General features: G+C 52.9%; 1 protein-coding gene across 1 annotated transcript; it reads left to right on the top strand.

The window, feature by feature from the left end:
• Nucleotides 1-2,624: 2,624 nt before the first annotated feature.
• On the top strand, nucleotides 2,625-12,436 carry ADAMTS1 (ADAM metallopeptidase with thrombospondin type 1 motif 1). The gene is made up of 9 exons (XM_084871392.1): nucleotides 2,625-3,815; nucleotides 5,860-6,206; nucleotides 6,857-6,989; nucleotides 7,366-7,530; nucleotides 8,275-8,561; nucleotides 8,768-8,954; nucleotides 9,044-9,219; nucleotides 10,353-10,528; nucleotides 10,679-12,436. The coding sequence occupies exons 1-9, from the start codon at nucleotides 3,137-3,139 to the stop codon at nucleotides 11,376-11,378; spliced, it is 2,850 nt and encodes a 949-aa protein (XP_084727518.1). The 5' UTR covers nucleotides 2,625-3,136; the 3' UTR covers nucleotides 11,379-12,436.
• The last annotated feature ends 390 nt before the right edge of the window (nucleotides 12,437-12,826 follow it).

Raw genomic sequence — 12,826 nt, forward strand, 5'->3', positions numbered from 1 at the left:
CTGTTTTGTTTTGTTTCTCAGCTCTATCTGAATATATAACATGAAATATGCAAACATTAGAATAGATTTGAAATAAACCATCCAGGATTAGAAATCCATGCCTTGAATTAAACAAACTTCCAGTAAGAATGCACTGAGGGTGGACATGAACTAAAGGCCAAGCTTGCATCTGTATATTTGAAAAGCTAAAGTTTAAGTAAGGGAGGTGACAGTTTGGAATACATTTCATGGGTTGCTAGTCTTCTGAATTCCCCATCATGTCCCCATTCAAGGAACTCACATTTTACCTTTAGTCCTCTGTTAAGTATCTCAGCTCCTGGACCACCTCAAGCATTTGAAATCCCCACCACTAAGCCACGCTGAGGTCCCAACTGCTCATCACCTTACATAGTTTTCAGCGCCCTGCTCTAAAGCAAGAGGTTTGAAAATGTACCCATGGCTTTGCCATCTTGCTTTCATCACCCCGGTCAGTATCTTGCAAGTGTAAAGTGACTTTTCCTGAAATGCTCTCCTGCGTATCTAACATTTCTTTTAGCTAGAAAGAACATGTGAAATGAAATCATTTGTTTAAAAAAATGGGATGTTAAAAACCTATAACGGAGCCGAAGGGGTGGCATGTAAAACTGGGAAACTAACCTGACCAGTGGGGATGTTTGGGAAAGGACAATTGAGAAGCAGGGAGGAGTCCATCTCGCCTCAAAGATGGACAGAAACAGTCAGGCTTAGACAATGTGGAGATGAATGGGCTGCTCGTGGCTGTGTGTCTGTCACCATCAGATTGGAAGGACACATGGAAGGGGGTGAGAGAAGAGGGCAGGGAAGGAGAGACTGGGTGGAAGGAGGTAGGTGGAAACAGTGGCCAAATGTCCGATGGTGTGAAAAAGGAAGAGCCACGGAAAGAAAGGGTGGTGACTGAGTGGCCTCGAGCTTCTGCTAACACACATGCCATTCCTGCGCTGATCATTCAGCGGGTAATTATGACAGCAACTTCAGAAAGAAAGAAAAGTACATGGAAGAACCCAGGCATGCATTCCTAAACGTGTGGGGACCAGGGAATGCTGGTACACTTCTCCCAGAGTGAAGCGGGTTTGCCTCTTGGCGCCACTCATTCTCAAGTGAACTCTGCTGAAGGGTAGAGAGAGCAACCAAGTAGGCAACCTAGAACCCTCCCAGGAAATAGGCGACTTTGGGAAGGATGGTGAAAGCAAAAGGTGGAAGAGGGATGCGTTGGAGGAGTGCAGGGGATGCCTCGAGCTGGGACAGAATGAAGTTGGCAACATCTGCGAGGAGTGAGGCCAGGGCCCAGGAGAAACTGGGTGGACACTGAGAGGTGGGGGCGGAAGGGGTGGTGGGACCGGACACCCCGCGAGCCCAGGAAGCGGGGCGCGCGCCTTGGAGGGACCGGGGTCCGCCTGGGTCTCGGCGGCCACTGTCCCCATTGTCCCCGCGGCTTTCCGCCGGGGGAAGGAGCATTATGAAGCATTTCCTTCCTCTGTGTCTCGGGGCCCCTCCCTCCTTTGGGATGGAAGCACCGCTCAGCTCTTTCTTGGACACCTAACGGTGGAAACGCTCATCTGATCCCGCTCTGAACACGGATGCAACCTTTCCCCACTCCTGATGGGAAGAGGGAGGGGCCCGGAAGGAAGTCGATTTCCTAAAGTCCTCACCGCACGCTCGCTAAGCCCCAGCGATCCCGCAGGTCCCTGCTTGGAAAAGCGGGGTTCCCTGAGGTCCCCGCCCGCCTGGCCTGCGCCTGGCCGCCGCCGCGGGGGAAGATAGCGGGCGGACTGGGCAGGAAGGAGCCCATCGCTTCTCGGATGGGGAAGGAAAAGAAAGAGCAGTTCCCTCCCCAGGCTCTAGGGAGCAGTCCCCACAACCTCTTCCGGAAGTGGGACCCTGGATCCCCTCACCCAGGGCCGAAGGGGGAGGCGATGCTGCAAGGAGCAGGGGCGAAGGTCAATGCGCACGCACGTTACCCTCCAGAGCCTGAGGAGGGTCTCCCGGCCCCCTCACCCCGCATGCTTTCTAGGGGAGGCGCTGGGCCAGCCAAGCTTTCCCCTAGAAAAACTGGGGCGAAGAGAGAGAGAGCGCAAACCAGCCCTTGGCAGGCTCGGGAGATGGCCAGGAGCGCTGGGGTACCTTTCTAGAAAAGGCTGGGGGAGGAGGGGGAGGACCTCGGGGGAGGGGTGGTCAGAGAGGGAGGCCAGGGAGACCTTGAAGTTCCTGGGCAGGGAGTTCTTGGAGAAGGAGAGGATCCAGCTTTCCACCCCCATCCTCCCCTCGGGGAACGGGAGCCTCAGGAGCGGACTGCGGCGGGGAGGGCGGGGGTCCCGGAAGCCTGCCGGGGCGGGCGAGGCGCGGTGGTGGGAGTGAGCAGGTCTCCCCAGAGCAGCCCCGGGCGGAGGCAGGACCGGCCACAGGGCCCCTCGGGCGTCTCCCGCCCCCGGATGGACGAGTCCCGGGCGCGGAGCCAGCGCGGAGATCGTCCCCTCCCCCGCCGGCCCGCCGCGCGCCGAGCACGGACTTCAGGGGGCGGTGTCTCCGGGCGGAGAGGCGGCCAAGAGGGAGGAGGAAGGGGGGGAGGGGGTGGCGGGGCGTCCTACAAGCTATAAAAGAGCGGTCCCGGGTGCCCGGCTCTTGCACTCGCAGGAAAAGCCGCTCCGAGCCAGGTCGCGCGGTCCGGCCGAGAGAGGACAGTGCCCGCGGCGCGGAGCGAGCGGCTCCCGGGTCCGGGCGGAAGGAAGCCGAAAGCGGGGCTCCAGGCTCTGATCTCCGCGTGGTCCGGTGCCCCCCGCCCCGGAGGCGTCCCAGGGCGCGTGGGGTCCCCGCCAGCGCCGGCTACGCGGTGCATTTTAGAAGGAAAACTTCGCGTTCGCGGGCTGAGCTGCAGCGCCTGCGACCCGGTGACTCCGGGAGCCCCCCCGAGCGCGGCCGATCGACTCTCCGTGAACTTACAAAGAATCACAGTCACTTCACTTGAAGCATCCGGAGCGAGGCCGGCGAGGCTCTCGGCACTCTCCCGACCCCAACAATAGCCTCCCGGTTGGGAGCGCCGCGGCGCGCCGTGCCTCCGGGGGTCCCGGCGCAGCTAGCGGTCCCCGCGGGGTCCCGAAGGCGCATCCCCGCAGGCGGCGACATGGGGAAGGCGGAGCTGGCCCGGTGGCCCCGGGGTCCGCAGTCCGCGTCTGTGCAACTTCTGCTGCTCCTTGCAGCGGCCGCGGCTCTGCTGCTCGCCCCGGGCGCGCACGGGCGCCCGGCCGCCGAGGAGGACGAGGAGCTGGTGCTGCCGACGCTGGAGCACGGCGCCCCGGGCGGCGGGGACACCCACCTCCTCCTCCGCCTGGACGCCTTCGGCCGGCGGCTGAGCCTGGAGCTGCAGCCGGACCGCGGCTTCCTGGCGCCTGGCTTCACGCTCCAGACCGTGGGGCACAGGCGGGGCGCCGACGCCCCGAGCCCCGAGCCCCCCGAGGGCGACCTGGCGCGCTGCTTCTACTCCGGCACCGTGGACGGCGACCCCGGCTCGGCCGCGGCGATCAGCCTGTGCGAGGGCGTGCGCGGCGCCTTCTACCTGCGGGGCGAGGAGTTCTTCATCCAGCCCGCGCCCGCCGCCACCGAGCGCCTCGCCCCCGCCGCAGCCGCCGGGGAGGAGCCGCCCCGGTTCCATCTCCTGCGGCGGAGGCGGCGGGGCGGCGGCGGCGCCAAGTGCGGGGTCACCGACGACGAGGCTCCGATCGCGAGGGGCGCTGGGCCCGAGGGCGAGGACGACTCCGGGGTCACCAGGGACCCCGCGCCGCGGAGCTCGGGGCGGCCAACAGGTACCCGTCCCGGCGGGATGATGACCCTCCCTCGCGTCTCCCTCCATTCATCCCCCTCTCCCCGCTCCCTCCGCGGGACTCCGGTTTGTAGGCTGGACGGAGACCTGGCGGGGGGAGCGATGGGGCTGGAGGTCCTGCCAGAACTCTTAGTTCCGTTTGCCTGAATGATGCATGAACGAGACAGGGACAGCCAGCCCAGGGGCTTTTCTGCTGAAGAAGGCGGAGCGTGGAGACCAGAGAGGAAGAGTTTTGGGAATGCAGCTCTTCCCACCTCAGTGGGGTGAGAGCGTGTGTGCAGCTGCTTCCCATTCGGTTCGTGTCGCTCGCTTTACGGCCGCGCCTGGGCTCCCGGGTCGGTGCAACTTTGCACCAGTTTTGCAACCGCTGCCTGGGCGCAGAGGAGGGCGGGGATGGTCGGCGCGGGGCCGCTGGTGACCTCCAAACGGGCAGCCCTGGAGCCTGCGCGGCTGCGCTGTGACCTCTGTGGGGCCGCCCTCTGTCCCCCTCCCCATGGAAGGGGCTGATGACCCCAACGGCCAGCGGCGGCCGGGGCTCTGCAGAGCCTGCTTGGGAGGTCTGCGCCCTGCCGGCCCCGCCTCCCACCGGCACCCACCCCGGTGTGCGCTCCCCCTCGCGGCCATCACGCTGCTCCCTGCTGGATGTTAGTCACCGCCTGGCTTCTCCTTCCTTCCTTCCCCTGCCTCTGCTGTGTGGAGTGCAGCAGCCGATCAGTTCTTTTCATTCTCTCCCTTTGGTGCCTTTGCTCTTCTTTTTGACTTCCTCGCATGTCTGGTTTTTAGAGTTCTCCACTCTCCCCAGCACATCTGCTCCGTGGTGCAGTGATGTGGTCACCCAGCCCAGGTCCCTGGATGGGGGCTGCCTTTCAGGAGTTTTTAACCCTCCCCTGACTGAATCCGAGGCAGGAACTTCTTTCCCTGGGGCAGCTGCCGTGGGGCAAGAGGCGGCCGGGCGGAGTGGGTGGTCTTTCGGCCTGGATCTGGCAGGAGCAGCGCCCCCCAGGGACCCCTGGAATGGGATTGCAGAGCAGTTGCAGGCTGAGAGATTCCTGGAGGCCGGCCCCTTGGCAGAGGCCCCGGCCCTTCCCTGGGCCTTCCACGTGGAGCCCAATGATCTCATTCAGGATCGGAGCCCTGGCCTGTGAAAGAGTGACTCAGGGCCTCTGCCTGCTGCCCTGCTCCAAGTTCTTACTACAGCTGGGGAGGAAGGCGGACAGACTGCCTTCCCGGTTCTGATGGGAGGGTTTCCAGGCGGACAACAGAAATCCTGCTCACCAAAAAAAAAAAAAAAAAAAAAAAAAAAAATATATATATATATATATATATATATATATATATAATATTATATCATTTAAAATATATATAATAACAAATACGTTTTTAAAATATATTTTATTGATTTTTAATATATAATTATATAATAACAAATACGTTTTTTAAATATATTTTGTTGATTTTTAATATATAATAATATATATAATAACAAATACATTTTTAAAATATATTTTATTGATTTTTAATATATATATAATTATATATATAATAACAAATGCGTTTTTTAAATATATTTTATTGATTTTTTTACAGAGAGGAAGAGAGAGGGATAGAGAATTAGAAACATCAATGAGAGAGAGAATCATCGATCAGCTGCCTCTTGCACAACCCCCACTGGGGATGTGCCCTCAACCAAGGTGCATGCCCTTGACCGGAATCGAACCTGGGACCTTTCAGTTAGCAGGCCGACAGTCTATCCACTGAGCCAAACCGGTTTTGGCTAAACACTTAAAAAAAAAAAAAGCCTGACCCCTCAGAGGAGCACATGGCCATTTTATTTGAAGGAGGTTATTTTAAAAATAACATTTTCGATGAACGGAGATGCAAATATTTTTGTTTGTTGTTACCTTAGGGGTATTTTTGTCATATTTGCTTTGCCTGGTTAGACTTTCCTTATATGCTAGTACTGTGGGGAGGAAATGATTCCCGGCTAGACGGCCCCTGAGCAAACGCTTTCTTTGATCCCTTTCCAGGAAGCGGAAGCGTCAGGAAGAAGCGGTTCGTGTCCAGCCCCCGCTACGTGGAGACCATGCTGGTGGCGGACCAGTCCATGGCCGAGTTCCACGGCAGCGGCCTGAAGAACTACCTGCTCACGTTGTTCTCGGTGGCCGCCCGGCTGTACAAGCACCCCAGCATCCGGAACTCCGTGAGCCTGGTGGTCGTGAAGATCCTGGTCATCTACGAGGAGCAGAAGGGACCCGAGGTGACCTCCAACGCGGCCCTCACGCTGCGCAACTTCTGCAACTGGCAGAAGCAGCACAACCCGCCCAGCGACCGGGACGCCGAGCACTATGACACGGCGATTCTTTTCACCAGGCAGGTGAGAGGAAGACAGGGCCACGTGTGGCCGGGTCCCCTGGGGAGTCCCCTTGGCGACCAGAGTCGCTAAAGCATGTCACCAATGCTTGGCACTTGCATTTTTTTTTTAATTGGCTGGCGCGGTCCGTCAGTCTCCTCGTTTCTTCCACACTTTTTTTAAATTTTATTTTATTGATTTTTTTACAGAGCAGAAGAGAAGAGGGATAGAGAGTTAGAAACATCAATGAGAGAGAAGAGAATCATCTATCAGCTGCCTCTTGTACACCCCCTACTGGGGATGTGCCCGCAACCAAGGTACATGGCCCTTGACTGGAATCGAACCCGGGACCTTTCAGTCCGCAGGCTGACGCTCTATCCACTGAGCCAAACCGGTTTCGGCAGCACTTGCATTTTTTTTTTTTTTAAATTGGCTAGCGCGGTCCGTCAGTCTCCTCGTTTCTTCCACAATTTTAATATCTCAAGTTGCACAGGCCTGTGTGAGTAGCGTTAGGATGAACTATCGATGGAGGTCACAGAGCACTCCTAGAAGGACAGCTCAGTAACAATGACGGTAGATGCTCCGAGACATATATGTGACGCTGCACCTTGCCCCGAAAGATCCCCATGTTGTGGGATGTCCCTCGGAATCAGGATACACCTTTGTCCTTGTAGGACCTGTGTGGCACGCAGACATGTGACACCCTCGGGATGGCTGATGTGGGAACCGTCTGTGATCCCAGCAGGAGCTGCTCTGTCATAGAAGATGACGGCCTACAAGCTGCCTTCACCACCGCCCACGAATTAGGTGAGTCTGTTTGGAGTCAAGAGCTAAGCTCAGTCTGAGAATTCAGACTGAAAATTTATCAACTTGAGAGAGAGTCTGTAGGTTATATTGCTATGTTAGGTGCCAGGGCTTCTTAGAAATCGCAGAACATATCTTTTAATTGTTCAAACCATGATCACCTTTATCAGAATATCAATAAGGTCATTGGAGCTATGGACATTTGGAGATTGTACATGTTTGTTTACACTCCGTACAATGTAGACATTTTATAGACATTGTCTCCAAAATAGGTGTTCTTTTTCTTTTCTTTTCTTTTTTTCTCTAGAAATATCCCCATTTGCGGTAAAATGCTGCCCATTTGCCTATGTTTTAATGTGAGTTTCGGATTGCTTCTCAGGCCACGTGTTTAACATGCCCCACGATGACGCGAAGCAATGTGCCAGCCTTAATGTCAACCGGGATTCCCACATGATGGCGTCAATGCTTTCCAACTTGGACCGCAGCCAGCCCTGGTCTCCCTGCAGCGCCTACATGATTACCTCATTCCTGGATAACGGTCATGGTAAGACGCTCCAACTGCTCTTTCTACATGGCATCCAGCCTCCTATCTGTAAAGTTCTAATTAAACAGGCTCGTTTTTCTTTCTTTTTTTTTTCTTTCTTTCTTTTTTGTTGTTGTTGTTGTTTTTGTTTTGTTTTTTGTTTTTTTTAAATATATTTTATTGATTTTGTACAGAGAGGAAGGGAGAGATAGAGAGTTAGAAACATCGATGAGAGAGAGTCATCGATCAGCTGCCTCTTGTACACCCCCTACTTGGGATATGCCCGCAACCAAGGTACATGCCCTTGACCGGAATCGAACCCGGGACCCCTCAGTCCCCAAGCTGCCGCTCTATCCATTGAGCCAAACCGGTCCCGGCTGTTGTTGTTCTTGATATTTTCCTTTCAGATTACTTTTGCTGCCAAGTGCATGCATTTTTAGATCTGCATTCCAATAAAAGATAGCGCTCCTGGCCAAGTCATTCCCAACGTACGTGAATTTGAATTTTTAGCAGAACAGTCACTTCCTGTCATGGTTAATGCAGAAATGCTCCATGGAGGATAATATCTTCATTTAAGTGTATCTTCGTTTACATTTCTCTGGCATCTTCTCCAAACGTTTTGACAGCTGTCAAATAGCTTTGCTGCTATATGTTATCTCTTTATGACAAACATTTGCTGGAATCGACCTATCCGCTGCCTGCTTTCATTTAGTAGCTATTCACAGAGGTTAACGGTTGGGGTGTTTGTTCATTTTGTGTCTGCAGGGGAATGTTTGATGGACAAGCCCCACAGCCCCATGCAACTCCCCTCTGACCTCCCCGGGACCTTGTACGATGCCAACCGGCAGTGCCAGTTTACCTTCGGGGAAGACTCCAAACACTGCCCGGACGCATCCAGCACGTGCACGACCCTCTGGTGCACGGGCACCTCCGGTGGGCTGCTGGTGTGCCAAACCAAACACTTCCCCTGGGCGGACGGCACCAGCTGTGGCGAAGGGAAGTGGTGTGTCAACGGCAAGTGTGTGAACAAGACCGACAAGAAGCATTTTGATGTGAGTTTCCTGCTCAGGCACACACACCTTTCCAATTCTGAACCCAACACAGGGAGGCCAACACGTCTAATGGCACCTTAACACCCCAACTCGGTGTTAGGGAAGATAGAGTCATGGATTCCTCGTCTCGTGTATTTTTCTCTTTTATTCCCTAAGAAGGTCTCTGTAGGGAATTCTAATCGGATGGCTTGTGTCCCCCCCCATAGACGCCTGTTCATGGAAGCTGGGGGCCGTGGGGACCCTGGGGAGACTGCTCGAGGACCTGCGGCGGCGGCGTTCAGTACACAATGAGGGAATGTGACAACCCCGTCCCCAAGAACGGGGGCAAGTACTGCGAAGGCAAGCGTGTGCGCTACCGATCCTGCAACATCGAGGACTGTCCGGACAGCCACGGTGAGTGAAAACGGGCCGGGAAGCTGTGCCCGCCCAGAGGCAGCGAAGGGATGGAAACTGATGGCGCCGTTCCGTCCTTCTCTTTCCAGGAAAAACCTTCAGGGAGGAGCAGTGTGAGGCGCACAACGAGTTCTCCAAGGCGTCCTTCGGCAGTGGGCCCGCAGTGGAGTGGACCCCCAAGTACGCTGGGGTCTCCCCCAAGGACAGGTGCAAGCTCATCTGTCAGGCCAAAGGCATCGGCTACTTCTTCGTTCTGCAGCCCAAGGTACTAACTTTTCCACTTGCTTCTTGCCTAAGACCCAAGGTCTTGGCTTGCTACCTTTTCATGCAACCTGTAGGCACGAGTTTCGTTTGCATATTTCTATGTCCAATGTCAACTTAGGGTTCATTTTTTTTCAGGAGGGATACCTCAGCCAGATTTGTTTGGTGTTGTGTGGAGTTATGAATGAAGTTGAATTCAGCACTTAGGATTCTTGCAATTTCTTTTTTTAAAAATATATTTTATTGATTTTGTTTTTTACAGAGAGGAAGGAGAGGGATAGAGAGCTAGAAACATCGATGAGAGAGAAACATCGACCAGCTGCCTCCTGCACAACCCACCAGGGATGTGCCCGCAACCAATGTATATGCCCTTGACCGGAATCGAACCTGGGACCTTTCAGTCCGCAGGCCGACGCTCTATCCACTGAGCCAAACCAGTTTCGGCTCTTGCGATTTCTTATTATTATTCTTATAAACAAGAGCCCTTTACTAGCCTGGATAAATTATGTAGTAGCATGGCAGCCAACCAGTAGTTTTGGAAAATAGTCCAGGCACGGTCCAAGTACTTGTTACTGGGTGACTGGCAGGAGCATGTGCAAACAGACTTATGAAAATGGAAGTCTGAGCTTTGATGCCTTTTGTGTTTAAGAATACATATATGGAACCAGCAAAAGCATCCTTTTACTGTTTGCCTGAGGAGATAGACTGGTTGAGGTAGAACATGGTATTGAGTTTGGTTTAAAACTCACGTGTCATTATCACTGTAGGCCATAAAAATATTCCCCACTTGCAAATTCAATATTTAGTAAGTGATTTATTCAGCACCTACTTATTCGGGCATTATTCTGAGGAGACAGCCATAAAAAATTAACAAACATTTCTGCTTTTCTTCATCTTAGGTAGAAGTGAGATAGGTCAATAAACAAATACTTAAAAAATGTGTAATTTTTTTTCAGATGTCAATATGTACTATGGGGAAAAAAGCAGAGAAGGTGGCATACGGCATGTATAGAGTGCTGTTTTATGGCGAGGGTCAGGAAGTCAGATGTAATGTTAATGAGGGACATTTCTGTCATTATAGCTCCATGCCTCCCCTGGTTAGTGTGTGACACCAGACACCTGTCCTTCCTTTCTTAGGTGGTAGACGGTACGCCATGCAGCCCCGACTCCACCTCAGTCTGCGTGCAAGGACAGTGCGTGAAAGCTGGTTGCGATCGCATCATAGACTCCAAGAAAAAATTTGACAAATGTGGCATTTGTGGAGGAAACGGATCCACATGCAAGAAGATATCAGGATCGGCGACAAGTTCCAAGTAAGTTTGAGAACACCGTACCCCGGAAGGTCCTGCCCCGTAGATGCCACTTTTGACAGGTCTGGTTAAAAATTGTGTTCTAGAGGATTAGCTAAGTGGTATAGTAGCCAGTGAATGAGCGATCTCTCTATCTGCCCTTCTTGCCTGCAGTCCTGGCTACCATGATATCGTCACCATCCCGGCGGGAGCCACCAACATCGAAGTGAAGCAGCGGAACCAGAGGGGATCCAGAAACACGGGCAGCTTCCTGGCCATCAAAGCAGCCGATGGCACCTACATCCTGAACGGCGACTTCACCCTGTCCACCTTAGAGCAAGACATCACACACAAGGGCACCGCCCTGAGGTACAGCGGCTCCTCTGCCTCGCTGGAGAGAATCCGCAGCTTCAGCCCCCTCCAGGAGCCCTTGACCATCCAGGTCCTCACGGTGGGCAATGCCCTCCGGCCCAAGATTAAATACACCTACTTCGTGAAGAAGAAGAAGGAGCCTTTCAACGCCATCCCGACCTTCTCAGAGTGGGTCATCGGGGAGTGGGGCGAATGCTCCAAGTCCTGCGGGCAGGGGGTGCAGAGGAGACTGGTGGAGTGCCGAGACCTCAATGGGCAGCCTGCTTCCGAGTGTGCCAAGGAAGTGAAGCCTGCCAGCGCCCAGCCCTGCGCGGACCTGCCCTGCCCCCACTGGCAGCTGGGGGACTGGTCCCCCTGTTCCAAGACTTGTGGGAAGGGCTACAAAAAGAGGACCTTGCAGTGTCTGTCCCACGATGGGGGGGTGCTGGCCCACGAGAGCTGCGATCCTTTAAAGAAACCCAAACATTACATAGACTTTTGTACCACGGCCGAGTGCAGCTAAGCGGGCTGAGGGTGGAGGGGAGGAGGAGGGAGGAAGGGCTGAGGCACTGAAATCAAGAAGGCTGGAGGGATCCAGTAGACCTTGCTGGTGATGTTACCATCCCTTTCCCTGGTACTCATTCACATCTTGGTGTCCTGGGGTGTCGGGAAAAGCAAAGCAGGAGAACCATGAGATCTTAGCAGAAAGCGCGGTTTATTTTATGTCTCTCCATGGAGGGAAAAGGAAGGAAGTCCAAAGAGAAGCTTTGGCCAACACTGTTTATGATCGCGGTGGATTCAGAGAATGTCAATGTCATCTTTTCTGCCGAGAGTTCAGAACTGAAGAACGTCCACCATGGAGAAAAACGCTGAGCACGTCCAGTGACTCCATCAATTACCGTTTTTGCGCCGTTCTCCTGTCTTTGTGCATTTATTTGGATGAAGAAACAAGTCCTGTGTTTGTAAAAAAAACGCACTGAGTCTCCAAGGGGAGAACAGCGATGCGTTGGGTGCTGGTACATCCAGAGCAGGCACCCCCCCAGCTGGGTACCTCCACCTTCCTTCCTTCCTGTGTAAGCCTATCTTAGGAATGTGCATGTGAAGAACCAGCTTGAGTCTCAAGAAAGATAGCGGGATCACACACAAAAGGAAGTGATGCCAGAACAAGAAAGGGGTGTGAGCACCGCGGGGGTCCCCAGTGTTAGGGGACAGGGGGGTCATTTGTCTTGTGATGGGGAGGCCACTGAGGGGTAGCAGGTCCATCCCCAGCAGCTGGTCCAGCAGTCATATCCTGGTGAATGTCTGTGCAGCTCTTCTACTATGAAAGGGGATGACTTTTTCCATGTGTATATAGTAAAATACGTTACTATAAATTCTACGTACTTTATAAGTATTGGTTTGTGTGTTCCTTCTGAGAAGGACTATAGTATGTAATAAATGCCTATAATAACATATTTATTTTTATACATTTCTTTTTAATGATAAATCTCTTAAGTTATACCGTGATTGTAAAAGGGCATATAAAAATAGAGTATTTATACAATATATGTTACTAGAAATAATAAAAGAACACTTTTCGAATGTGTGTGTATTTTTTTTTTTTTTAAAGTGGGAATTTATTTCTAGGAGGGAAATCCGAGACATAAATACTGAATTTGAAGAACAGATATTCTCTTAAATTCTTTGGAAGTGAGATTTCATTCTAACGAAATGTATTTTATATATCCTGGATTGTGTGATTGTTGCAAAGAAAGGAAGCTATGGTATCTTTGGTGACAGATAGGTTTGTTACTAATGTGTAATATATACAAATGATTGGCCGACTTTTTCTGTAAAGAGCCAGATCATAAATACTTTTGGCTTTGTGGCCCATACCATCTCTGTCCCAACTACTTAAATGTGCTGTTGTAGCATGAAGACAGCCATGGGCAATACGTGAATGGGTATGGCAGTGTTTTAATAAAATGTTAT

The sequence above is a fragment of the Pipistrellus hanaki genome (assembly GCF_964339955.1).
Source record: "Pipistrellus hanaki genome assembly, chromosome: 2".
NCBI lineage: Eukaryota > Metazoa > Chordata > Mammalia > Chiroptera > Vespertilionidae > Pipistrellus > Pipistrellus hanaki.

Excerpts from the sequence above, each read along its gene's own strand:
- ADAMTS1 (XM_084871392.1), top strand. The coding sequence starts at position 3,137 with ATGGGGAAGGCGGAGCTGGCCCGGTGGCCCCGGGGTCCGCAGTCCGCG. Across the intron at positions 3,816-5,859 it reads GAGCTCGGGGCGGCCAACAG|GAAGCGGAAGCGTCAGGAAG; the intron begins GTACCCGTCCCG and ends ATCCCTTTCCAG. Across the intron at positions 7,531-8,274 it reads ATTCCTGGATAACGGTCATG|GGGAATGTTTGATGGACAAG; the intron begins GTAAGACGCTCC and ends TTGTGTCTGCAG.